A 27,871-nucleotide genomic window follows, 5' to 3' on the forward strand; every position below is an offset into this window, starting at 1 on the left:
GTGAAAAAATCCTAAGCAGAACCAGAAGGAACTGTTCAAATAAATAAAATAAATCATGGTAGATTCATGAAGTAGAATGTTTTGCAATCATTGGGAAAAATATGTGGCAAACCTAAATGTCTGACAGGAAATGCATTATTAGGTGAGAAAAAAGGGGCACAGAAGAGCATTTTTAACATACTAATATTGCTGAAAACTCAATTGAGGTATGAGAGTCTCCAATATGTAAATATGGGGACACTGTGTCAAGAAGAAAAATTTATGAATGCATCCCTAGCTGCTTCTGGGGACTTTTTAAATTAATGAAATATAATGAGGTACCATATTTCATCACTTGGGTCTCATGAACAACTTGCTTATATTCTGATGGAGGGGAATTGTAGTCCTGGATGGAGAGTTCCCATTCACTGTATTCTGTTTGTTCTTATGAAATTCTTACCATTGACAGTTCTTATGTAATTAGAAAACTATAAACATGTCATTTGATTGATTGGAGGGCATAGCCACAATTTCATTGGCACCTGATCTAAATAAGGAACATTTGGATTCATAGTTTTAAAGCATTTTCAGATACTACTTGATTGAGTCACATGTCATACATATAATGTGAGCTAAGAGAGAGTAATATTTGAAGAAATCTTCTAGGCTATGTATAGAGCAATGAGGGCTTTGCAAACTTAATTTTTCGTAATAGAGCATAATAGAAAATGTAATGAAGTTTCAAGAAGAATGTTAACTTTGAAATTCCATCAAATTTTCTGATAGAATGAATCACTCAGCAAAATTTATATGAACAGCTCTATCATTGATCCAGTATCTTCTATATTCTAGACTTTGTGCTAAATATTTATATGCATCATTTCAGTTAATCTTTTCTATAGCCCTGTCCTGAATATGTTGTCATCTTTGCTTTTCAGGTGAGGAGATGGATACTCAGAGAGCTTATGTAATTTGCAAATGGCATTCCTAAGATTTGAACACAGGTTTATGTGGCTTCAAAGCCCAGGCCCTTTCCTGGATCAAGTTAGTTTCATACAGATTCAGTTTTGTTATATATACCAAAGCTTTGGGTAAATGATTTTTAAAAAATTTAATTTGCCATCTGGTAATCATTCAATTTTACTATGTATTTTAAAGTGACTTTGGAAGGAAGAATAGGAGATTCTCCATTCAAGGCCAGCCTCAGCCTGAGCAACTTAGCAGGGCCCTAAGCAACTTAGTAATACCTTGTCTCAAAATAAAAAATTAAAAAGCACTGGGGATGTATCTCAGCGGTAAAGTGCCTCTAGGTTTGATCCCAATTCCCCCATCCCCCCAAAAGAATGAAAATATAAACAACTTTGGTAAGATATGTTTGTTTGGTAAGATGTATGTACATGTTTATTGTTGATTTATAAGGTACTGGTATATTTCTTTATTTTTAGATATAGGATCTATACTAGCAAGAATGGTGCTCAGATATCAGATGAAAAGTGCTGTGGAAGAAGGAGCAGCTTCAGGCAGTGTTGGAAATTTTTCTGAGGATGTACTTGATAAATTTGATGAATGGACCTTTATTCCGGATTCTTCTATGGACAGTGTATTTGGTCAAAGTGATGATCTGGACAGTGAAGGTATTTATTATAAATCACAGTTCCCTTTATGGTTTACCCATACACAGTGCATTAAACAATGAGGACTGAGAGAGACTTAAACCTGATCAAATTTATCTGGAAAAACTGGAGTAAAAATGTGTTCATTAGCAGGAACAGTTTCACCTCCTAATTTAAGTAAAAGCAATGGCTCAGGAAGTTGTGTCTCTTTTTACACTTCCATCAGCCAATGGCAACTCACATTGACTTAGGCTGGAACTACATTCCATGTTCTCTCTTTAAATGAGTGCTTTTTAATTTTTTATTTTGAGATAAGGTCTTAATGAGATCTTTTTGTAGTTCCTTAACTTTGTTAAAGGTGGTGATCCCAACCTTCCATGGATATACATAGGAATTCAAAAGTTATGTTAAGTGTTTAGATCATGCTTGGAAAATAGGAAGCACTGAGTAAAAAAAAAATACTTTTAACTTTTATAATAATTAAAAACAGTATTAATATTTTGATAGTTTACTTGTCATAACTTTTAAAAAGATGACATAGCAAATATGCAGTGATAGTAATTATGGCTAACATTTAATAAAATACAATTTAGCAAAAATGGGGCAAGTTTTTTTTTTTTTTCAAAGTTAACATTGTATGACTGAAAACTTTGGGTGATAAAATAAAGTTATTTGGGGGAAACAAAAAACAAAATTTTTTCCAAAATATCATGTTTCAAGTCCAAGTATTTTTTTGGTAAATCAGTTTTCCTGGAATATTATTTATATAAATTAAAATGTATTTTTATAAGTGTATATTTCATGGGCTTTGGAAACTTATACATCCATGTAATCATTACTATTATCAAGTTATGCAGCATTTCTGCCATCCAAAAGAAATCCTTCCTATGTCTTCATGGAAAATACCCTTCTACCTTGACTCTTGGCAAGCACTTATCTCCTTTCTGTTATTATAGGTTACATTAATGTTTTTTCCAGTTTCATATAAAAGAATCATACAGCATGTACTCTTCTGTGTCTGACTGTTTTCCAGAGTTCATATCATGTTATACCCTCACCGACAATACATGAAAATTCTAGTTGTTCTACTGTCTGGTTAATGCTTAATATTGTCAGCTAATTTAATTTTAGCCATTCTAGAGGAGGTAACTCATTTGGTTTCATTTTCATTGCCTCAAAGATCAATGATATTCAGGATATTTTCATGTTCTTATTGGCTACTCATGTATTTTTTTTGTAAAAAATCCCTAAAATTTTTTCTCTTACTTGGGTTGTTGTCTTACTATATTATAAGAGTTATTTTGTGTTCTGGGTAGAAGTCACAGCAGGTGTATGTATTGCAAATATTTTCTTCATGTCATATCTTTTCTCTTATTTTATTAATGGTATTTTTCAAAGAGAAGAGATTTTAATTTTGCAAGGTATGTTTCAAGTTTTTTTAATGGTTTGAATTTTTTCTCTCTCTTTTAAGACATATTTTCCTAGCCTGAATTTTTGAAAAATTTTTTCTCTTATTTCTTTTTAGAAGTGATAGCATCCTAGTTCTTTAAATGTGTAGGTCTACAAACCATTACAAATTGATTTTTATTTGTGATTAACACATAACAATGACATTATTATCAAGAGAATGTCAATTGAATGGTTTACATTTTTTTTTCTGTGTAGATATCTATGTGTTCCAACATCACTTTTTGAAAGTACTGTAATTCCTCATTGAATTAATGGTAACCTCGTTCAACTTAATTGATCATATAAGTAAGGTTCTATTTAAGAATAATTTATTCCATGTGATTGGCCTATATTTTTATCTTTTTGCCAATACTTCATTGTCTTGATTATTTTTTTAATAGAAGTTCTTAAAATCAGGTAGTATAAGTTTGCTGGTATTCCTTTTTGAAAATTGTTCATGCTGTTTTAGCTTTTTTGCTTTTCAACATATAACTTGAATCAATTAATTTTATGCTGAGGTTTTTATTGGGATTAATGTGTATAAAATTTTAATACAGAATTAATTCATAAATGATGTGTACTTATATAATGTCAAAAATATAGAATTAAAATACAATAATTATTTGTGTAGATGAAATCTATAAATACATTTAGAAGAATTGATATCTTAATATGAATCTTTTCATTTAAATGAATCTTTTCATTTATACATGTAGTATGTATTTCTATTAATTATCTTAAAATTTCTCTTAGCAATGTTTTGTATTACACGCTTTCTGAGACTATGATTTCTATATCTCTATTTTTTTGAAAATTCATAATTTAAAAAGTATTTCTTATCTCTTATTTTACAAAATATTTATTGTAAATAGGTTGGGGATGTAGTTCAGTGGTAGAGTCCTTGCTTGGCATACGTAAAGTCCTAAGCCCAACAACCAATTCTGAAACAAAAAAATTAATTAAAAGGTAAATGCCAGCTAAACTCATTGTTTATTTTAATGTCATTCCACAAGAGAAACAATGAAATATGAGATTCAGGTAGCATTATAAACAGGACTAATGAATGTTAAATAATTTAAAGTGTGATTTCAGTATTTAAAGCCAGTTTTTAAAAATTCATAAGAAAAATTCAGAGAATTGGAAAAGAATAATATTGATAAGATTTGTGTAGAAACTTTTTCTGCTTCCTATCCACACTTGTATTTGGCATAGTATGGGTACCCATAGATTTCCATGTCTTATTCCTTCTGGGCTTTGAGCTTCTCTGAGGCAAGAATTAATTTTTTCCCACTTATCATTATCCAGCACTTGCTCAACGTCTAGTCTGTGACAGTCATTCAATAGATATTCATTGATGAAGAAAAATGTGGTTGAATTTTTAAAATGAAAAGCCAACATAGTCTATCATTTTCAGTTTAAAGATATTGCAAAGGGAATTGATTCTGAGATTTCCATTAATGAAAATACATTTACTCTTATGATTGAGTTAGCTTTTCTTACTCACTTTCATATTATTTTATCATTTCACATTAGGAAGTGAAGGTTCATTTCTTGTGAAAAAGAAATCAAATTCGATTAGTGTAGGAGAATTCTACCGTGATCCTGTCCCGTTGCAGCGTTGCTCACCAAATTTGCAAAGACATTCTAATTCATTGGTAAGTTAAATTGAGATTATGTTGTGTTTGGCTAGTGACAGTCTCTTGATAACTAAAGTTTGTGACAAAGCTAGAAGTGATTAGTGTAGAATTCCCTGATATATGAAAAATATATTAGACATAAATTATTTTCAATTTACATTTTTAGATTTTTCTCAAATACTTATTTTTTAGTTGTAGGTGGACACAATGTCTTTATTTCATTTATATATGGTGCTTAGGTTTGAATCCAGTGCCTCCCATGTGCTAGGCGAGCACTCTACCACTGAGCCACAACCCCAACCTCACATTTGTAGATTTTTTAAGTGTATAAACTTTGAATATATTTAGTTGTGTATGTAATTTTGGAGTATAGTTAAATATGGTTTTATGGTTTTATCCTTCCTTTTTTTTTTTTTTTGCCATGCTGGGAATTGAACCCAAGGGCCTCACTTCTGGCAGGTGTTCTACCACTGAGGTATATTTTTTCTATAGAGCTCAGGTTCTTTTTCTAAATACTACCAGGTCTTTGCCTAATGGTGTGCTATGACAACTTTAACTAGAAATCTTATAGTGATTTCTAAGGTATCAGAGAGCAGCCTGAAGAACAATGATCAAAATAGAGAAGCATGATAATGATGTTCATCAACATGTGATTTGTGTGTGTGTGTGTGTGTGTGTGTGTGTATTGAGAATCATTTAAGTTTTAGAAACATTATTCCTTGTCTGTTTAGCAACTATGGAAGCTCTATGGCATATTTACCTGGGAAGTTTGACAATTCTAGTTGGGAAAGTTGGGAGTCACTGTATTTTCAGTTTCACTTTGAAAGATGTATGCTAACCTAAGCTCTAATCTTGATTGTAATTAGTATTAAAATATGGGAGTTTTTTTTTAATGTTCATTCTGGATCTTAAGATAGGCAAAATGAATGCTTATAACTGTACAGGTTCAATTAGGCCACAGTGTTTATACACCCCAGATCTAATTTATAAGTAGCTTAGTTAGAACAAGCAGTTTGGTTGGTGAAAGAAATTCTATGTATATAGTTTTCTGACTCAATCTTTCTGCCATTAAGTTTCCTTATAGTTAAAGCACAGGAGAAAGAGTAGATGCTTTCTAAGGTAATTTTGACACTAAAATGTTTTCTTTTATCTTCATGATGGGGCTCTTAGTTTTTAGTTATACCTATATTTTCTCCATGATTATAAATGCCATTTATTCCATTAAAATTTCAAAGTTGTTTGCATATAAAAAGATTCTCTTCTAAAAAAATCCGATTGCAATTTTATTATAAACATCATTATTTGTTTATTAGGGGCCTATTTTTGATCATGAAGACTTACTGAGGCGAAAAAGAAAAATATTTTCTTCAGATGATTCACTCAGTAAGTATTTGGAAGTAATCAAAAGTAAGTAGATATTTTGAGCAAAATACAGTGCCTTGTTAAATTTTCTCTGATTACTTCAAATTTCTTGGTGCCAAGTTCATCTCACATAAATTTTATATATGTGAGTCACTTAATGATTCCACGGGCTATAGAAAAATGAAATAGTTATAAATTTTAAAAATTACCTTTTATGAATATTATTGAATATTTACCTTTTTATGAGTTTTCTGAAATCTAAATAATACCACTGCAAAGGCCACTCTTCATTTCCTTCTCCAGTTTTTGTTTGTTTTTTAATTTACTGTCTGTCTTTGTCACTGAGATACAATCTCCATAGGTTGATTTTCTATTGAATCTCCAGTGCCTTGAAGACAGCCTTACACTAATAGGTGCTCAGTAAACTTTTACCACGTGAATTAAAATCGTTTGCTTACAATCCATTGTTTGTTTGTTTTTGACAAAGGGTCATCAAAACTTCAGTCCCATATGAGGCATTCAGACAGCATTTCTTCCCTGGCTTCTGAGAGAGAATATATTACATCATTAGACCTTTCAGCAAATGAACTCAGAGATATTAATGCCCTGAGCCAGAAATGCTGTATAAGTGGCCATTTGGAGCATCTTGAAAAGCTGGAGCTTCACCAGAATGCACTCACGAGCTTCCCACAGCAGCTATGTGAAGTAAATTTAATTCATCCTTATAACTCACAGGACACAGCAAGTGATATTGCATTGATTTTTAACTCTCGTGGTTAAATCTTTCTCAAGCAGGCTCTATGTTTTGTTATTGGACAATAATTCCCCAATTCTTCTAGTTTCCATGGAGTTGTCTTAGTCTGTGTGGTGTTTAGGGACATCTTGGAGGGCAGGCAATGGAAATACAGACCTGGCTGAAAAGAAGCTCCAGGTTCTGATCTGATGATGCAGTGTCCACATTATGGTATCAAGCTTGTATGTGGATTATGCCTTCAGTTATTTAATTCTAAGAAGATAACTTATTCTTTTAAAAATGCATTGGGTAGACTAGAATTAAACCAGGTTTGGTAGCATTGATTTGGACTTAGCTACCAGCTGTGTGATAATAATTTGTCACTCAGCCTGCACTAAACCATCATCTCCTCATCAGTAAAATATAGGGATTCAACTAAATGATTATGATGGCAATTTTTTTAGTTTTAATATTATATATAACTTAAAATTGATCTTTTTACATAAAGTTCCTATTTTGTATGAGTTATAGTATGACATAGTTGATTGATAAGGTAGTCTTCTGCATATTGACTTTGCTTAATACTTTTATATACTCTGGATCGGAATAGTTTTTAAAGCCAAAGGACATACCATGGTTAATTAAAATGATCTTAATACAGACTGAATTCTTGAACTGAATTGCAAAATGTGATAAAGAATTATACCTATTTTCTTAAAACCAGTTTTGTTGAAAATTAATTTCTTATTTTTCCATTCAATTGAACTTCATAATTTTGAGAGATTTTAAAAGCAAACTTACATGTGTATTTAAGTGTATTTAAATGGTCTTTCTCTTACAGTCTAGAGATCTATAGGAAGAGATAAAAGAATGAAAGGTGACCCTTCTGCCCCGATCCCTGTATCTAAAATGTATTTTCTTTTTCTCCTCTCTTTGGCTGGGGCTGAACTCTTCAAGTCACCCTGGTTTCACTTTAAATGTCACCTCTTCACCCTGTGCTTCTCTTTTCTGTGCCCTTTCTCAAGACTATGTTGTTTGCTCACCTGGTTTACACTGACGCCATGTATTCCTTCAATTCTCATTCACTCATACATTTTGATTTAATGTATTTTGCCCTCACTGAACTATGAACTGCTGGAGACAGGGATTGTTTCAGCTTTGTGGCTCTCTATCCCCAAAGCCTCCCAAAGCCTGATACTCGAGAGGCTCAATAGATATGCACTGAATTAGTTTATGGAGGAATTAATGGCTGACATCGGATAAGCCTTCAATAATATTTGTTACATGAGCAAGTAAAAGAAGAGGAGAATTGGGCCTAGGTAAAGAGAATTTGAAGAGAGCATGAGAAAATAGACATATTAAGGCATTCAATGCCTAGACCAGCTCAGAACCTCTCTCAAATAACACCAGTGGAAGGCACTTTTTGTGACTGCCTGCAAGGTCTCAGTTGTATCTTTTTACAAGAAAATTTTCCAATTTAAACTTGGGAGTAAGTAATTAAAAATTCTTTTATTCTGAATAAATAAAGGCAGGAATCTTAAAGGAGCTGGGGTGAAGCCATTAATAAGTTGCTGTAATCACATCAAACTCTAGAATTCCTTGTGAGGAAAAACAAATTGATATACAAAGTGGAGCACAGAGATGTGATTTGTTCTAGGTATTTCAGCCCTTTGATAGAAAACTAAACCTAAAATTTTTTATATTGACATAGTATGTAAATACAGGCTTACTATTATCGTTGAAAAACTAGAAATTGCTTAGAAATAGAAACTGGAGATCTGAAACAAAGTTCAGTAAATAAGAGGAAGTTCTAAAATGAAATGTGTATTCATATGTAACTATTATTATTTGTTTTAAAATGTGTAACATTTTCTAAAAGGTAGTATTTTTAAAAATGTTTTCCTAGGATCATGTTGTTTATTCATTAAATCATGAATTCAAATATTTGTGGAGGCCTAGTTTGCTTCCCTCTTGCTCTTTGCAGAAATAATTTACAAAAAGTTGAATTACAGTCTCAATCCTGTTATTATGATCCTGCTTTTGACAGAATAACTATTGTATTTTTCCTGATCTTACTCTTGCTATAATGGAGATGGTTGGACCAGTAAGTATTTTTACTGAAATTCTGCTGTAACTTGTGTTTTTAATTTAAAAAAATGTTCTGATGGTTCTAGTTACCAGAGATATGAAAGCAGAAATAGTAGCCAAACTTAAGTTTCTCAGATGGTTCATTTTAGAATTTTAAACATATTGTCTTTTCAGACTCTGAAGTGTTTGACACATTTGGATTTGCACAGTAATAAATTTACATCATTTCCCTCTTACTTGTTGAAAATGAATTGTATCCTCAACCTTGATGTCTCTCGTAATGACATCGGACCCCTGGTAGTTTTGGATCCTGCAGTGAAGTGCCCATCGCTGAAGCAGTTTAACCTGTCTTATAACCAGCTTTCTGCTGTTCCTGAGAACCTCTCGAATGTGGTGGAGAAACTTGAACAGCTCATTTTAGAAGGGTAAGAAGACGATTCATTAAAGATAGCAGGGTTGCATTACCTTTATTTATTTATTTTTTAATTGGTTGTTCAAAACATTACAAAGCTCTTGACATATCATATTTCATACATTAGATTCAAGTGGGTTATGAACTCCCATTTTTACCCCAAATACAGATTGCAGAATCACATCGGTTATACATCCACATTTTTACATAATGCCATATTAGTAACTGTTGTATTCTGCTACCTTTCCTATCCTCTACTATCCCCCCTCCCCTCCCCTCTCATCTTCTCTCTCTACCCCATCTACTGTAATTCTTTTTTTTTTTTTTTTAAAGAGAGAGTGAGAGAGTGAGCGAGTGAAAGAGAGAGAATTTTTCAACGTTTATTTTTCAGTTCTCGGCGGACACAACATCTTTGTTGGTATGTGGTGCTGAGGATCGAACCCGGGCCTCACGCATGCCAGGCGAGCGCGCTACCGCCTGAGCCACATCCCCAGCCCATCTACTGTAATTCATTTCTCTCCTTGTTTTTTTCCCATTCCCCTCACAACCTCTTATATGTAATTTTGCGTAACAATGAGGATACTTTCTAGGATTTGTAATATATGCTTACATTTCCATTGCAATGAGTTTTAAACAAAAATGTAGTAAAAGACTGAGGCAATCATCATTATAGTTTTTATTGGTTGACTTGTTTTCACAACCTATTTTAAAATGAATATAATATGCTTTAATGCTATTGTTTGAAGGAAAAATTGTTTTTTTCCCATGCTAGCTTATGAATTTAAGAAATTTAATCCTCATTTTTGTTTTTTATATCTAGAAATAAAATATCAGGGATATGTTCCCCTATGAGCCTGAAGGAACTAAAGACTTTAAACCTTAGTAAAAACCAAATTTCGTCTCTACCAGAGAACTTTCTTGAGGCTTCTCCAAAAGTGGAGAGTTTCAGTGCCAGAATGAACTGTCTTGGTAAGTGTTCAGTGTGGGCCTCCTCCTTACCAGAACTTTGAAGGATGTGTCATGTATGGATATTTTAGGAGGGAATTTAAGGGTGCTGTTTCATAAATAAAGTTAGCAAATTGATAATAAAAAATAAAGAGATATCCAACCATGAAAAGACATAGAGGGAATTTAAATATATATTTAAGTGAAAGAAGCCAATCTGAAAAGGTCACATACTGTTTGATGCCATTTATCAGATGATCTGGAAAAGGCAAAACTATGGGGACAGGAAAAAAGAACAGTGGTTACCAGTGATTTAGAAGGAGGGAGGAATCACTAGGTGCCACACAGAGGATTTTCAGGGCAGCGAAGCTACCCTATGTGATGATATAATGGTGGGCACAAGTTATGTACTTTGTCAAAATCCATAAAATCCATAATATAAGGAGTGAATCCTAAAGTAGACCACAAACATTGAGCGGTCATGATGTCATAAATATGCCAAACTAATGCAAGTTGTTAATGCCAGGGGGAAAGCATGTGGGGAGGTGGAGGTGGTGTTGAGGGGAGAAGGTGTATATGGAAACTGTGTTTTCCATTAAATTTTCTGTAAACCTAAAGCTTCTCTAAAAAAGTTCTGTAAAAATATCTCCAATTAAACGATAATTAGCATGTCACTGTTGTCATAAGCAAAAAAGATAGTTACTTGGCTTAAAATAGTAATTACACTGTGGTTCCTTTTGGTCTAAACAAAATATGCACCTGTCCGTCTGAGCTGGGTGAAGCATCCTCATGGGGTATTGAGTTTCCTACTGAAGTTTCTTTAGCAAGTTTGGGGGATTATAAGTGCAATTCTATTACTGCTGCTGTTTTAAGAAATAAAACTTAATGGTTTTCAAATTAGTAAAGTTAATGCATGTCCAGTTCAGTTCTTGCTTTTTGTAGGACACTACTCCAATATTCAATGTGATCATTATCTCGATTGAAAGTTGGAGAACATCCTAACTTAGAGTGTCAGTTAATACAGGGTATTATGTTCATTTGGATTCTAGCTGAGTGTTCTAATATTATGGGACAAAATACATTTATGGCAATACATAAGTATTCCCCATTTTTTATTATAATGAGGATGGCATGATTTTTTCACTCTTGTGATTATTAAACAGCCAACTCAGTAAGAGAAATTCTTAACACTGTTTAATAGCAGAATAGAGTTTGAGTATCTGTTTCAAAATGTTCTCATTTGTCAGAACTTTGAGAAGTTAGTGATTATAAAAGTCATTTTACTTTGCATAATATTTTCCTCCTTTTTCAAAATGTCCCTCTAAATGTCTCACACTATTCTGAGTATTGACCATATTCTTATCATGAATCTGAAACTGGGTCACAGTTTCAGAGATTCCAGTTCATAATCAATTGGCTCTTTTTCTTTGGGCCTATAGTAGTGGAGCATAGAAAGGTGGGTGCATGTAGAGGTGGTAGAGGTGGCTGCCTGTCTCATGGTGGTGGAAAGTGAAGAGAGAGCAAAAGGGCCTAGGTAGGGTTCCTATATGCCCTTCAGAGGCAAGCCCTACTTACTAGAGGTTCCACCAACTCCCAATAGTGCCACGGGCTGGGGACCAAGCCTTCAACAAATGGGTCTTTGGGGGATATTGGAAATCCAGGATATAACAGAACTATACAACCTTAATGGTTTGCAAAGTGGTCTTATGTTTAGAAAATGACCAAAGGAGGGCATCTGAGTGAGGCCACTAACCTTTAAAAATAATCCCATGTGAAATGAATTTTCAGTTCTTTGATGTGGAGTATTTTCCACATACATAGCATCTGAACCACACGACTTTTAATTTTTAGTAGAGAGTCATTTCTATTTATTCATTTTGTCACAACTACATTTTGTAAACAGGTGAGGTACAATCTGTATTGCTTTGCTCCTCAGGAAAATAGCTTCTGAAAACGTCTTAGAACATTTTGACCTTTAAAGATTTTTTAGATAAAATATAACCCATATTTTACCCTTGAAAATCCTAAGAAATAATTTCTCAAGCCATTTTCATAGAACCATAAATTTGTAGAACTAAAACATCTAGAATTAAGATTCTAGATGTTATGAGTTCCTCTGGTCTGACTGCACTGTTTCACAGATGAGAGAACAGGCTGTCTGATTTGCTCAGTTTTCCAAATTGTGTTCCACATGCCTTTATTCCTGGAGGTAACTTATGTTGTATTTCCCTCTTGAAAAATGATCAAATATGCTGTAATAGTGAGAATTCTGAGATACTCTATTTTACATAATGTTTCCCAAATCTCATAAGATCATGTGATCAAATGATACTTTTATTAAGTAACTTTCTTTATTTTTCCATAAAGCACTTTTTTTTACTAGGTTATTATAGATATGCATAATATCATAGTTCATTTGACACAATTATACAACAATTGAGTGATAATTTGCTCTAATTCAGTCCCCAGTACTTCCCCTTTCCCTCCCTTCCTCCCTCTCCGTTCCCTTTCCTCTACTGATCTTTCTCATATTTATTTACAGTTTTTTAAAAAAATTATGGATATACATAACTGTGAAATTACTGTGGTATATTTATATATGTACATAGGATAACTGGTCATTTCTTTCAGCAATTCCTCCCCTTTCCCATTTCTCCTCCCTCCCCCTCAAGCCCCTTCCCCTACGTCACTGATCTCTTGACTATTTTCAAGGTACCCCCCCTTTTTTTTCCTCCTATTTTTGTCTAGCTTCTGAATATGAGAGAAAACATTCAAAAACATTCGCAGTGACTTATTTTACTTAGCATGATGTTCTCAATTTCCATCTATTTACCAGCAAATGATATGATTTCATTCTTCTGTCTGGCTGAGTAAAACTCCCTTTTACATATATGTATATATATATATTTATAATATATAATATTTATATATTCTGGATATTAATGTCCTACCTGAGGAGCAGTGGCAAAGATCACATTTTCTTGTTCCATTGAGCACCTAGGCTAATTCCATAGCTCTGCTATGGTGAATTGTGCTGCTATAAACATTGATGTGGCTGCATCCCTGTAGATGTTGGTTTTAGATCTTCTGTAGGATAGCTGGGTTGGTCGTATGGAGGTTCCATTTCTAGTTTTTGAGGCATCTCTATACTACTTTCCAGAATGGGTTTAATTTGCAGTCCTATCCCCCCACATCCTTGCCATCATTTATTATTATTTGTATTTTTGATAATTATCATTCTGAGTGAGATGAGATGTCAACAGAAAGATGTTGAATATTTTTTCATATATGGGCCATTTGTATTTCTTATTTTGATAAGTGTCTGTTTAGTTCTTTTGGCCATTTATTAATTGTGTTTTTTTTTTGTTTTAAGTTTTTTGAACTCTGTATATTCTGGATATTAATGTCCTACCTGAGGAGCAGTGGAAAAGATCTCCCATTCTGCAGACTCTCTCTTCACACTCTTATTTCCTTTACTATGCATAAGCCTTTAAATTTGATGCTGTCCCAGTTATTAATTCTTGGTTTCATGTGCTTTAGGATGCATAGGAACTCTTTTTCAGATGGTACCATGAATAATTTCTATTTTTATACTATACTTTGTATTAGCAAAGTGTTAAAATGTGTTTTGTTTTGGTTACTTAAGAGTAATTTAATTTTTACCTTACAATTGTGGGCTCCATGAGTTTATATTTATACAGTAATTTAAAAGCTTATAGACTAAAAATTCTGATCAGTATGTATTGTTTTATTGTTTGGCATAAATGTTAAAGATATTACCTTACTTTTAAAGTAAATATTTTAGTACTGATGGTGTAAAATGGAAATTAAATCGTGATGTCATTGGTAGATGTTCTTATTGAATTTAATAGAAATATGGTTAATGATCAAAATGTTCATTATCTCATTTTTATTTTATTTTAGCTGCTATGCCTTTCTTGCCTTCTTCTATAACAAGCTTAAAATTATCTCAAAACAAATTTACATGTGTTCCAGATGCAATTTTAAATCTACCACAGTAAGTTTATTATTTTAATTTTAAAACCACATGAGATAGAACAGAACCTTTAGAAACATGGTTTTGATTTTGGCATATGAATTTAATTCATTTCTAAACTACTTAGTTTAAGGTTTTTGTATGTGTATATGTTTTACTTTCACTAGACAAAATATCCAAGTCTTTAAACTTTTATATTAATTTATTGGGTTATTTTCTAGAAACAATTTAAGATTGTTTAATTAGTTGCTACATTATTGTATTCAAATGAAATTTCAAAATTTCAGTTGCTTTCAGAGGTTGATATGTTGCCAAAATACTACTAACTTTGAAGTCATACCTAAAATATGTTTGAATGACATTTTTGACGTTTGGATAATTTTTTTATATCTATGTGGGGGGATTTGGTTAATTTCATTGGAAATGAAAACTTTCTGTTAACTATAGATTCAGGCACTGATTACATCTCAAATGTGTTGTCATTTTAAATACTATTGTGTCACTCATTATAAACCAAATATGTAAATATATACATATATACATATGTGGACAAATCATGCTTCTTATAATCTAGTCATAGAAGGTGTCAGGTGAACATAAAATACTTAAATTTAGCTTAGAATATGCCAGGCACTATCCTAACTGTTCTACAGTAGGCCATGTGTTTAATCTTCCTAATAATCCCATAAGATCACTATTGTTATTATCTCCACTTTTTAAACTCAGTAGACAGATAAGGTACTTCCCCAGAGTCATAGTTCTTAAACAGTGGTTGTATCAGCGTTAGCCTATCGGCTCTAACATGGGAGCACCTATTGCATAGAGGTGGTCCTGTGTAATCAAACACAGTATTCTCCTAAAAATATGTGTGAAAGCCACATATTTATGATATTTGGCTAAGAGATAAAATGCCATAAAGAAAGTTTCCTCCCAGGGAACCAAAGATGTTATCCAGTCCCTATTACAATTATTCCTTAGGTACCATACTCAGACTTAGGTTTTCATCAAATGGATGCATTTCTTGGGTTTTGCAAATGCACATGCATTTGGCCAGTTCAAGTCCTAGCTGAGGCTACTGAGGCAGTGCTTCAGGAAAACCTAGTGATTCTCAGCTTTGTCTCAATTGCATTGCTTGTCTGACAGGAAAGTTTCATCTCTAATATAGTCAAATTCCTTTTCTTGTTTTCCATGCACTTTAAGAAGATGATGAGGACAAAATATAGTAACATTTTGACATAAGAGCACTGTATAGACCTGAACTTTAGTCTATCAGGATGAATTACTATGTGAGCTTAGAATTAATTCTTTAATTTTCAAATATGCTGAGGAAAAGTGGTCAGTATGTGTTGTAAAAGTCCAGGTAGTCTTTAGAATAGTCAAATATACCACAGCCCTTGACTTTCTTTTCTTCCTACACTCACACGCTCATGTGTGATGTGTTTTTTGCTATTTCCTGGTGTAACACTCCAGCATGAAAACAATCAGTTTGCATGGGGGCCTATTACATGCCAAGTCCCCGCTCAGCGCTGTGATAATTACCACACTGACATAAGCTGGTAAGAAGCTACACCCATATTCAACGATAATTGACTCTAGTACTCAACCTAGGAAGAAACTCCTCGATAAAGAGTGAAAACCATCCCATATAAATGATAAGTAGGGGCTACACATTTGTAAACCTTGTATAAAAGGCAGAAATTTTAGTGGCCATTTTCAAGTGTTAAACGTGGTATCTCATGTACCCCATTTGTAAAACATGGGGACTTTTCCTCATTCCGAGATTATTGACATTTTTATGTACCTGAAGTAGGAAAATTTGACTTCAATTTTTTTTTCTTTCTTTACAAAAAAATCTTTAACTATCCCCAACCCCCCCCACACCTTATGGTGTGCCATGTGATATTTCAATAGTATAGACATCATTTAATGTTCAATCAGGGTAAATATATCTATCTCCTCAAATGATTATTTATTTATGGTGAAAGCATTCAAACTCCTTTCTTGCAGCTTTTTTATTTTTCAAAAAATACACTATTGTTATCTATAGTCACCCTGCTGTGCAAGAGAATCAATTTTTAATGGTCCTTACATCAGTTTCCTTCCCAGTGAATCATACCTTTTTTTCCAACCCATGTATGCCTATATGTGTACACAAATTTACATGCATATTTATGTGTAAATAATGTTATTTTTAAACTTACTCCTTATATTCAGTTTGATGAAAATTACTTGTAATGTTATTCCATGTATTTTGGAAACCTTTGATTTTCATCTAAATTGTATTGTTTTAGCTTGCGGTCCTTAGATATGAGCAGCAATGATATTGAATGTCTGCCAGGTCCTGCACACTGGAAATCTTTGAACTTAAGGGAACTTTTATTTAGCTATAATCAGATCAGCATCTTGGACTTGAGTGAGAAAGCATACACATGGTCTAGAGTAGAGAAACTACATCTTTCTCATAATAAATTGAAAGAGGTAAGAAACTTTATTTAATATTATTGACAATTTTAAAGTATGTTTTGTAATTTGCATTATTGCAAATTATTGTTTTAAAATCTGTTATTTGATATTTTTTTTACTTTAGATGTAAGATGTAATCATACCCTGTGGTAAATAAATGTAATAATATGCCTTGATTTTTTAAAAAAATAATTTTTGTGCTATATTTTTAAGAGTTACACGAATATGCGCTATTATTTATGAATGCATGTAATGATACAAGTGTCTTTGTGTCACTACATTTTTACTGTGAGCCGAATCTCAGTTACTATACATTTTTCCAGGTGCAACTTAGCTATATATAGCCTGTGTTTTTACAGATTTTCTTTCCTCTCTTCTAAAATTTCTGCTTTCCTCCACTGTGCTACCTCTCAACAAAATAGACTAGCCTCCTTTGCTTTGATCTGTTTCCTTTGTTATAAATCTGAAGCTGATTATACACATGTCTCAGAAAATATTTTTTCTTGTCAAGTTCAAACCTACTTCCTATAAAAACAAACAACAACAAAAAAGAGTCTTATACTAAAGGTTCAGAATAACTGAATACTTATATTTTTAATACCTGATTTTTTGCCAACCAGTGAATGTTTTCTGTCATAAATGTAATATAGACTGCTTAAAAATTTGGAATAGGAAAACAAAAAACCCTACTCCAATTAGGTTGCTATCTAAAGTATCAACATTTAGTTGTAACTTAACAACAACACATTCCATGTTACGTTTGTAATGAATTTTTCTTCAACGTTTCCTAAAGAACATAGGCAGTCTGGAAGCCACAGATAGTGGATTTGGATAACTATAAAAAATTTCTTTACTTCCACTGTTGTGAGGAGATGATCCCCTAAGGGAGATTGGGTTTTGAAAGTTAGAATTAAGTTGCATAGATTGGGGCTGAGTTCTTTACATGGATGGTTTTTAAAATACGGGACACTTAAGACAAGCCTTTGGAGCATTTTCAAGCTCTGTTGAAAGGTTGTGCAAGTCGCTGATGGAATCTTGGGATTTTTCTTGTTTCCTGCCAGTGTACATCTCTTCCTTCCCACCAACAGGTTTTGCCCTTTTTTATTTCATTAAGATTCCTCCTGAGATTGGCTGTCTTGAAAATCTGACATCTCTTGATGTTAGTTACAACTTGGAACTGAGATCTTTTCCCAATGAGATGGGGAAATTAAGCAAAATATGGGATCTTCCTTTGGATGAATTGCGTCTTAATTTTGATTTTAAACACATAGGATGTAAAGCCAAAGACATCATAAGGTCAGATAATTCTATATTATTTTTTAAAATCAATTCTGTCTCAGATTTCCTCAGTCTGTAATTTTGATGGATATATGTTACAATTTAGGAAAAATGAATAGTACTATTTGACATTAATATTCTATGTGCCATTTGCCTTTAATTTAATGGGTGGGTTGTTATGGTGCTACTGCCAAGACTTTTCATTCCAATTTCATTTCAATGTTGAAAGAGTGGCTTCTCCTTTCCATTCTGTTCAGTAGAAATGGATTCTAGCAGAAAATAGATACTACTATGTATTTGGTTTCTTGTTACCAATTATATAATCTAAAGAAATACAGCAGAGAATAATAACTGCTCACACTGCATTTCATATAATAGTTAACATGTCTGTTATAATTGATGGCATTTTAGTTACTGACATGATAGATTATTAATTTTTATTTTCCTATGAGGATGAATAACCTACTCATCTTGATTGTTTTTGAAGCTTCCTGATTCGCAAATATTACTGTCTTTAAACTTAAAATATCTTCGATAATAGATTTGATTCTACCTTTTGTTCTCTTTTAGCCTGTTAGTCTTATTACTGGATCCTCATAAAATATTTTATTCCCTTTCCTACAAAATGACTCCAGTTATCTTGCAGGCCTCAGCTCAATGAGCATCTCTCAGTATATCCTTACCTTGACTGTAGTACCCACCAAGGCAGGGATCAAGGACCTGTACACTCTCTATTTGATTCCTGGCACCCAACACAGAGCCTGGTTTACAAGAAGGTTTAAGTGTTTTACACTTAAGCAATACTCTACTGCTTCAATTCTGTTAAATCTATATTTAATTTTTTTGTCTGTTTCTATGAGGAAGGGTTCAATTTTCTGTACTTCTGAGCTTGATTTAATTGTAAAGAAAAGTATTTGTCACCTTCTTTGCCTAACACAACCACCCTTCATCCTGCATAATTACCTGTTTCTCTTCCTGAAATTGGAAATGGCACTTACATAATAGTTGGTTTCATTCTTATAAACATTTAGAAGAATTAGTTTCCAATGTATTATGCCATATTTTATCAAGCTACCATATAATGAAATATTTAAAAATGCATTTAACAATTTTAGAAAAGACAAAATACCTGGAATAGCTTATAAATTGTAAGCATCATTTGCTTTTTTGACTTTTTTTCAAAGAGTGGCAAATTCTTAATTAATAAATCAATTAAAATAATGTTGCCTTTTGATCATATCATCAGGAATCCTGGTCACATTAGTTATTGGTATGGATCAGTCAGTATTCTCTAAAATTTGCTTATTATTTAATTTTAAACTGTAGCAACATTTTAGCACAGTTTCAAATATGTCTTTCTGTATTCATTACATTTTTGATAACATTTTAAATCTATTATTTTAAAGGTGGTTTTGTTTGGCTTACATGTAGCACTTCTAGTTTGTTTCAGTTATGTTTACATTGATTATTAGTAATAGCAATATATTAATATATGCTATTAGTGTCAAAGTTTATATATACATTTATACTTAACCAATAGGAGCTCCTTATTTGTATACATTATACATATGCATACATTGTATATAAAAATATATATAGATCATATATACTATATATAATATGTATACTCATAAAACCAATATGACCTCATTATCAAACTTTAGTATGCAATACAGTATGCAATACACTCTACCTTTGTTCTGAACCATATGGGCATTACAAAATTTTTACACTTTACATATTTAGGATTATAATTGTACTATTTAAATTCAGATTGTACACATATACACAGATATCCACACAATGACACATATATATGTATATGTGTGTGTATGGATATACACTGCATTCTAATTAGTATTACAAATGTGTTGGTGTTTTATTATTTCTGATGATAGTGTAACATGCTGTTATATTTGGTAATGCTACAAACTTTATCAACTACTCTGAAATAACTAACAAAAATATATATATTAATAATGCACAGCAAGGTATTTACATTGTTAGTAATATGAACTATGCAGGGTTTTGCATACTGATATTCCAAAATATTCAATGTCTGAGAATCCTCCTAAATCCCAAATATATTATTAAGCAGTTTATTATTTTATTTTTCTTCAAATACCAGGTTTCTTCAACAGCGGTTAAAAAAGGCTGTGCCCTATAACAGAATGAAACTTATGATTGTGGGAAATACTGGGAGTGGTAAAACCACCTTATTGCAGCAACTGATGAAAATCAAGAAATCAGATCTTGGAATGCAGGGGCCCACGGTTGGCATAGATGTGAAAGACTGGCCTATCCTAATAAGAGGCAAAAAGAAGAAAGACCTCATTCTAAACGTTTGGGATTTTGCAGGTATTTATTTCTCTAGGTATTCATTTGTTCACTTTTATCATTTATTCACAGCAGAAATTTAAAAACTTGACTTTTCTGTTCAAGTACAGCAGAGAGCTAGTAGTTATGGAATTATTTCAAAGTCATTTCAATCAATAGGGGCTGCTCAAGCTAACTACTTGATTGGCAGTGGATACATACACTAAATGTTGTTTATCTCTGGTAAAATCCACCGTAGCCTTCCAAACATAACCTGTTGTTTTTCTCTTTTAAGATCAATAGTATTATCCTCCCACCATTTTTATAAAAAAAAAATCTTGCCTATTACCTGGAAGACTGAAAAAAAAAAAAAAACCTAACCAAAATCAAACCCCTCTCTAATCTTCATTTAGGTCGTGAGGAATTCTACAGTACTCATCCCCATTTCATGACCCAACGGGCAGTGTATCTCGCTGTCTATGACCTTAGCAAAGGGCAGGCTGAAGTGGACGCCATGAAGCCCTGGCTCTTCAACATAAAGGTAAATGTTTAATCCCAGTTTTCTGGTCTTTGTATAATGTAATTTATTTTAGGCAAACAATCTCTTCAAATAGGCAGGGTTTTTTTTTTTGGGGGGGGTGTTGCTTTTTGTTTTTGTTTTTTAGGTCAGAAGCACTAAATTTTGAGTTAGGAAATTTTTAGAGTGTGAAGTCATGAAGAGACAACAAAGAGCTCCATTTGATGAATGTTATCAGCTCCTGAGTCCTTTTATGCTGTTAAACTTGAAAATAATTATATTTACTGTTTTCCATCATATTATTTTTAAATGGAAAGAGTACATGCTCATTGAGTGATGCTCCAGTGGGCTCCTCTGTGAGCGTGAAGTCCTTTGGAACCCTGTGTCCAAACATTTGGAAATGAATCTGGACTGCATTTGCAATTGTTTTATAATCTGGGTGATTTTTTGAAACTTCTCTTTTCTTGACTTTGTTCTCATTTACACATACAGTGATGTGGGAAATATTATAGTGACAGTAATACCTGCTTAGTGACTTTTTTCTTTCATGGTAGACTACAGATTGAATGACTTTTAAGTGAATCCAGGAGATAAAATTGGCAAATATGGAAAAGAAAATATAAACCATGTTATATTACTTTGATGTAGTTTGAGGATTTATTGAATGCTTTTATTTAGAAGCACATTTAGCAAATAACCCATTTTAAGCATGAAATAAAATGGAAAGAAAAATAGCACTACTACTTTAATGTAGGCCACCTGAAAAAATGGTAAGAATTGTATTAAAAATGGACATAAAATGATTTATAAGCTTTTCTTAAAGACACATTTTTTTTTTCTTTGAGGTTTAAGGAAATGTCTAGGTCCATTTTGTGTTGCTTTAACAGATGAACTGAGTCTGGGAAATTTATAAAGAACAGTGATTTATTTCTTACAGTTGTGGATGCTGGCAAGTCCAAGATGGAGGGGTTGGTATCTTATGAGGGCTTCTTGCTGTGTCATTCCATGGCAGAAGGCAGACAGGCAACAGGGTATATGTGCAGGGAAGAAGGCAAGAGGAGGGAACCATATTAGGAGCCCACTTCTGCAATGACAACTGGAGTCCACTGATAAGAAAGAGCCCTCAGGGCCTAATCCCTACATAACGGTCATCTCTCAACATTGCTGTCTTGGGAATTAAATTTCCAATATATGTACTTTCGGGGATACATTGAAACCATAACAAGAAGAAAAACAGTTATTATTTTCTTCTAATGTTTTTTAGGTTTTCATTTTCATTCAACTGAATTTCATACAAAACAAATTTCAGCAGAAATATAAGGATATATCATTTTAAAGCAAACATTAGATTGTTTTCTTTCTTTCTTTCTTTTTTTTTTTCCTATAGGCTCGGGCTTCTTCATCCCCTGTGATTCTTGTTGGCACGCATTTGGATGTTTCTGATGAGAAGCAGCGCAAAGCCTGCATAAGCAAAATCACCAAGGAGCTCTTGAATAAGCGAGGGTTCCCTGCAATACGAGATTACCACTTTGTGAATGCCACGGAAGAGTCTGACGCTTTGGCAAAACTTCGGAAAACCATCATAAATGAGAGTCTCAATTTCAAGGTAATATGGCTTATGCAGACTGCAGGCTGATAGATAAATATAATTTATTAATTCTCATGTTACGCAACTCTCTAGAAACGTCAGAAGTCTTGAGAAAAGACCAATTATCTTAAAATTGTGGGTTTATTCATAGCCCTTAGAATTATTACTTTCAATTTGATAATTACTTATTTATACCAGACCTCATTTGTCATTCATAGAAATAGGAATAAAAAGTAATTACAGGATCCTGAGAGAATCTAAGCGGATGTTTCTGGGACATTGAGAAAATATTACTGAGAGACTGAGTGCTTCTGATGCCCTTTCTCTCCCAACTTCCCATCAAATTAACATCGGGGTCTTGAGATCTTCTATTGGCTCTTATTTTGCTATCTCCTCCTTTCTTTTGGAGTTTCCATTTTATGCATAGCTTGATCTTCCTAGTGGCTTCTTCATGTTTCTGGTTCTTGTGATTCCCATTCCAGTTTTTTTCCCCTTAGTATTTTGAAACTTTTGAGATAACTCTTTCATTTACTGGTCAAGATCATTAATTTGGTTTTCAGCAGCATCTAAATTATTACTTAGTTCATACAAACTAGGTTTTTTATTTTAGGACTTTAAAAAATTCCCAAAGTTCTCTTCTGGTAAGTCAGATATTCATATAATATAAACATATTTGTCATCAGGGAGAATACTTTTTTTAAAAATACTTGCAGGAGAAAGAAATCTTCCTGGGGTTCTAATGGGAACATGGTATAGACTGTACTGAAAAACACTGGATAGTTCAGCGTGACCAAATGATGAGGAATTTCATTTGGACTCAGTTGGGTTAGCTCATTAGCACTAATGATTGAGATCATGGTTTTTAGCCAGAGTCCTGTTTGGCCTGGGCAGTCCCAGCATAGTGATTAATAGTGTTCCAGTACATTCTAAAAGCATTCCAATTTGGATGATAAATTAAGTGATCACCCTGGTTATTACTCCATGTTAGCTAGTTAGCTTGGTTCTATTCCATTTCCACAGGTTGTGCTCCAACTCAAAACCCAATGAGCCATTTATAAATGTGTTGGTCTTTGTGGTAATATGCGTGTATCTTTTGATACACGCTTATTACAGTTATTAAAATATTTTACTGAAGGTGGATTAGTAGTGGCATTTTATGTAAGAAGAATGCATTATGTCTTCGAAGATTTTTCTACTCTCTGTGGGAGATAGAATTTGAGAGTAGTACACTTTTAAAAATACAAATAAAATACTGGTCATTTAAAGAACTTTGCTGTTACTTAAAATATTTTAATAATTTTCCTTTTTTTAATTGCTGCCAAAATATATATCAAATTGTAGAAGACTTTTTTGTGGAGAATGAATTTGTTTTGGAAAAACCTGAATTTAGTTGATGCAAAAGTGTATAGAAGAGGCGTTGATTCATTAAGCTGAATTAATACTGCTTTTTGGCTAGTAGCAAGATATCACAATCAACAAGGCCAATTTTCTTCTTGCACTTATAAATGAACTTTAAAGACAACTCTACATAAGGAAGAAAACAAATACTTTGAGCAATGGCAGTATTACTTAAAGAAAGATATACTGCTAATGGATGTATCATTTTGACATATTGGTTTGAAAACCCTCTGGATTTCTTTGTAGACCAGTGACTCTTTCAGATGACCCCAGGTTGGTGAGGCTGCTGGAGCCTGAATATTCTTCCTCTCTGAGATGCTTCAACCTGTCTTCAAACAGCAGCTTTTAATTGATTAGAGTCTTATTTCCCCCCTCCCATTTATTTTCATTTTTCCTTTTATCTTGTCTATTCTCTAATATTTCCCTAGCCTTATAAACAGAGTCTTTAGAATACATTTTTTCTTTTCTTTTCTTTTTTTTTTTTTTTTGCCTCAGCCTGGTGATGGCCTGATAATCAAGGTAAAAGGAGATGCAGGAAAAAACCAAAGTCAGCGCTGACAATAATGCTTACTATCAGAACAGGCTTCTCCTCCTGGCCCTGTGACCCAGTCCTATTAAATTCATCCCCTTTCTGCCTATTCTGCTTCCTGTGAAATCTTTATTTCTTCCTTAGATTAAAACATAAACTTCGAAAGTTCTATTTCATCTTAACTTCTAAATAATAAAAAAAATATTAAAAGTGGAGGCTAGTAGAATTCTGTTTCATTTTCTTGGACAAAGGATGTAAGAAAACAGTTTTTTGAAAAACCATTTTTTTTGATGAACTTGGAAGTCAATGGCTATGGGTGCTGTATATCAGGTTCTTTAACCCTCTAGTTATAAGTAGGAAAAGAACAGCTAAAATTTTGTGTTTATGTGTGCCAAATAATACTGAATTTCTATTCATAATGTTTGCTTAAGTTATGGTAGTTATTGTCAGGTTAAAAATATATATAAAAATTATCAGGGATCCAGAAATGGGCAGAGTTTGCCATCTGGTGGTTATTTAAGACATTTCAGTTACTATTGTTAAAGAAAACTGTATTTGTACTTAAAATTAGCTTTTTAAGGAAAAAAAAGATCAGCATATGTATTTTCCAAAAACATTTGGAAAGTACGTTTATTATAGAAACTTTATAAGATACTATCATCTTAAGATAACTCTTTGAAAAGCTTACTTTATATGTTTCTCAACTATTAAGCAGTGATTAGATTCCCAGTGGTTGCCTTCTTGAGACAGAATCATTGTGTTTAGATGATTTCTTATTTTCCCAAGTTCAAGGTTCCATGAGAAAAAATAGCTTGAGTGAGAAGATTTTATGTCTCTAGGCTTAATTATTGATATTTACAATTTGCCAGTATAACATTTTTTAAACAACAAGCACAGAATTTAGCGTTTTACCTCTAGGTGTGAGTATTTTATCTAATAAAAAAGTGTCCAAAGTTCTTTAATAGTTACTGATGTCATATGCTAACATGTTGATTGCATATAAGCCTAAGGCTTTAGAAAAGAGAAAATCCTTTTGTTATGGTTATCAATTTATCTTTTTTTTGGCCAGGAAATATCCGGATGATTAGATAAATATTTTTGTGCAAATAGCAAATAAAAATAAAAATTAAAAAAGTGTATATAAAATAGACTTGATAGTTCTTTCCAAATTGACCTGTGTCCATACTTTTCTTATTTCAATTTCATGTTCTATTCATTACAATTTAAATAGATTTACATTGTATCTCAATTTTGTTCACACATATATTTCTGAATGATATATCTATCATTTCTATAAAAACTATTAGCCCTGCATTTACAAAACAAATACAAAATAAAATAGGTTTTTACAGCTTATCTTTTGTAATTTTATAGATTCGAGATCAGCCTGTCGTTGGGCAGCTAATTCCAGACTGCTATGTAGAACTTGAGAAAATCATTTTATCAGAGCGTAAAAATGTGCCAATCGAATTTCCTGTAATTGATCGGAAACGATTATTACAACTAGTGAAAGAAAATCAGCTGCAGTTAGATGAAAATGAGCTTCCTCATGCAGTTCACTTCCTAAATGAATCAGGTTTGTGTGTTTATTTGTTTTACATTTCTTTTTTCAAAACGTGGTCATAGTTCTTTGTAAAAATGTGTCTGAATCTTGTATAGACTATATTTACAACTTAAGAGAATGTCTACAAAATTCTTACAACAGGCCACTGATTTTTAGAAGATCATTATGTGGATGGATGTTGAATAATAATCATGTCATGAAAAAATAATTTAGAAATCATCTAAGGACTCCTGAGCAGGAATTAAAACACGTGGGTTCCTGAACCCACATGAGTGTGGTTTTGCTGTTCAGGTGCTATTGAACACTGAGAATACCCATACCCTTTCATAGAGTCAAATGAATTTAGTGGATGTCATGGTTATTTTTATGCTGTAAAGGATACTTTTTACTGCACTGGTTTTCCTGGGTCATTTAGAGTCGAAGGCTGTCTGAGATGACGCAGCTCCTGATTGTCAAATCTTGCTGTTTTCATCACTCATGGATCTCATAGTAAACCAACTGCAGCACTAATTGTGTCTTTGCCTGGAATTATCTTGCTAAAAATGTGGGAGTTAATTTGTGCATCTTGAGAAAGTGTCTGGGAAATTGTTTTTGATCCCTGAATTCTTTTATATGAAAAATATCTAATGTTGATGATAATCTATTCCCTTTTCTTATTATTCTTTAATCAGATAGACTGTGATAAGTTGTGTGTGTTTTTTTAAATCTGTATTGAAAATAAGATAAGTCTTTGGAGTGTACATTTAGAAAGTGAAAAGTAAATTATGGATTTTTATTTTTTATAAGTATATGTTCTTCAATGCATTTATCTGAAATTTGCTTACATATGGTCAATTTATATAGTTCAAAAATAATTAATTTATAGTATTGAACTTTGAGCTTGGGAACAGTATGCCCAGCCTCTAGTCCCAGTGATGCCACTAATTGTGCTAAAAGTTTCTTATCTGTAAGATAAGGTAGTTGGACTAGACTTTCTCTAAAGCTCCTCAGTATTCGTATGTTCTAGATTCCATGTTTCACTGTTTGATGAATTTTTGGCACAGGAGTCCTTCTTCATTTTCAAGACCCAGCACTGCAGTTAAGCGACTTATATTTTGTGGAACCCAAGTGGCTTTGTAAAGTCATGGCCCAGGTTGGTGTCTTACATTTTAGGGGCATTTGATTTGCAGAGATTGAAAAGTTGAACAGATAGCACCCAGAGCACTGAGCATCTTAGCAGTTGTGTTCAGTTAAAGTATTGTGAATATAGAAAACTACAGAATACTTTATGGAGAAGACTGTTCAAAGAGCTTCATGGAAGAGGATATCTTAGAGTTCACTTTCGTGTCTCTGTTTCCAAGTCACAGATAAACACTGTACCTTGTATTCTTTGCCACTTTTCTAGATCCTGATAATATGTTCAGTTTGGCTATTCACCTGGTCAATGAATAAAGGCCTTATGAAAATCCTTGGGGCAAACACATATGAGGAAATTGGGTTGATGGGCCTGTTGAAACCTCTACCTTGATAATATGGAGGGGAGTTTCCACTCTTAAGGGCATAGTCTAAACTATATAAGCTTTTGAAAACTTTGGATGGTGGTGGTTATAATTCTCTTTTCTCCATTTGTACTCCATATGGAAAATAAGTTCTCCCACTTATAACCCAATGCCAATGAGTTTTATTAATTAGTTATAATAATTCTTCTTTATACATTTACCATAGAAAATCACTAAATTAGAACACATGAGCTCAGAGTTTCTCAGCCTCAACACCATTGACATAGTTCTTTATTGCACATCATAGGATGATAGCAGCATTTTTGTTATACTTTCTGGATGCTGGCTGCACCTTCCCAGTTATGACAAGTAAACATGAATCTAGACGTTGATAAAAAGTTTTCTGGGGGGTGCAAAATTCCTCCAGCTGAGAATGATTGTGTGTAGCTTAATCATAAACTGCAGTGAGCTGGGGGTGGGGAGGATATGTACTTATTGGTAATTATCTTGCTTATGATCAAAATT

General features: G+C 32.9%; 1 protein-coding gene across 2 annotated transcripts in view; it reads left to right on the top strand.

Annotated features, from left to right (window-relative positions):
* Lrrk2 (leucine rich repeat kinase 2) overlaps positions 1-27,871 on the top strand; it is a 127,686-nt gene that overhangs the window by 52,183 nt on the left and 47,632 nt on the right. For both annotated transcript variants that reach the window (XM_048802542.1, XM_015493229.2), the window contains exons 20-33: positions 1,425-1,613; positions 4,575-4,696; positions 5,992-6,061; positions 6,528-6,745; positions 9,036-9,286; positions 10,094-10,242; positions 14,143-14,236; positions 16,507-16,693; positions 17,793-17,974; positions 20,085-20,314; positions 20,686-20,813; positions 22,177-22,395; positions 25,679-25,880; positions 26,912-27,000. In XM_048802542.1, the coding sequence (XP_048658499.1) occupies positions 1,425-1,613; positions 4,575-4,696; positions 5,992-6,061; positions 6,528-6,745; positions 9,036-9,286; positions 10,094-10,242; positions 14,143-14,236; positions 16,507-16,693; positions 17,793-17,974; positions 20,085-20,314; positions 20,686-20,813; positions 22,177-22,395; positions 25,679-25,880; positions 26,912-27,000 (2,330 nt within the window). The remainder of the gene's footprint in view (positions 1-1,424; positions 1,614-4,574; positions 4,697-5,991; positions 6,062-6,527; positions 6,746-9,035; positions 9,287-10,093; positions 10,243-14,142; positions 14,237-16,506; positions 16,694-17,792; positions 17,975-20,084; positions 20,315-20,685; positions 20,814-22,176; positions 22,396-25,678; positions 25,881-26,911; positions 27,001-27,871) is intronic.

This window comes from Marmota marmota, unplaced genomic scaffold, assembly GCF_001458135.2.
Source record: "Marmota marmota marmota unplaced genomic scaffold, marMar, whole genome shotgun sequence".
Lineage (NCBI taxonomy): Eukaryota > Metazoa > Chordata > Mammalia > Rodentia > Sciuridae > Marmota > Marmota marmota.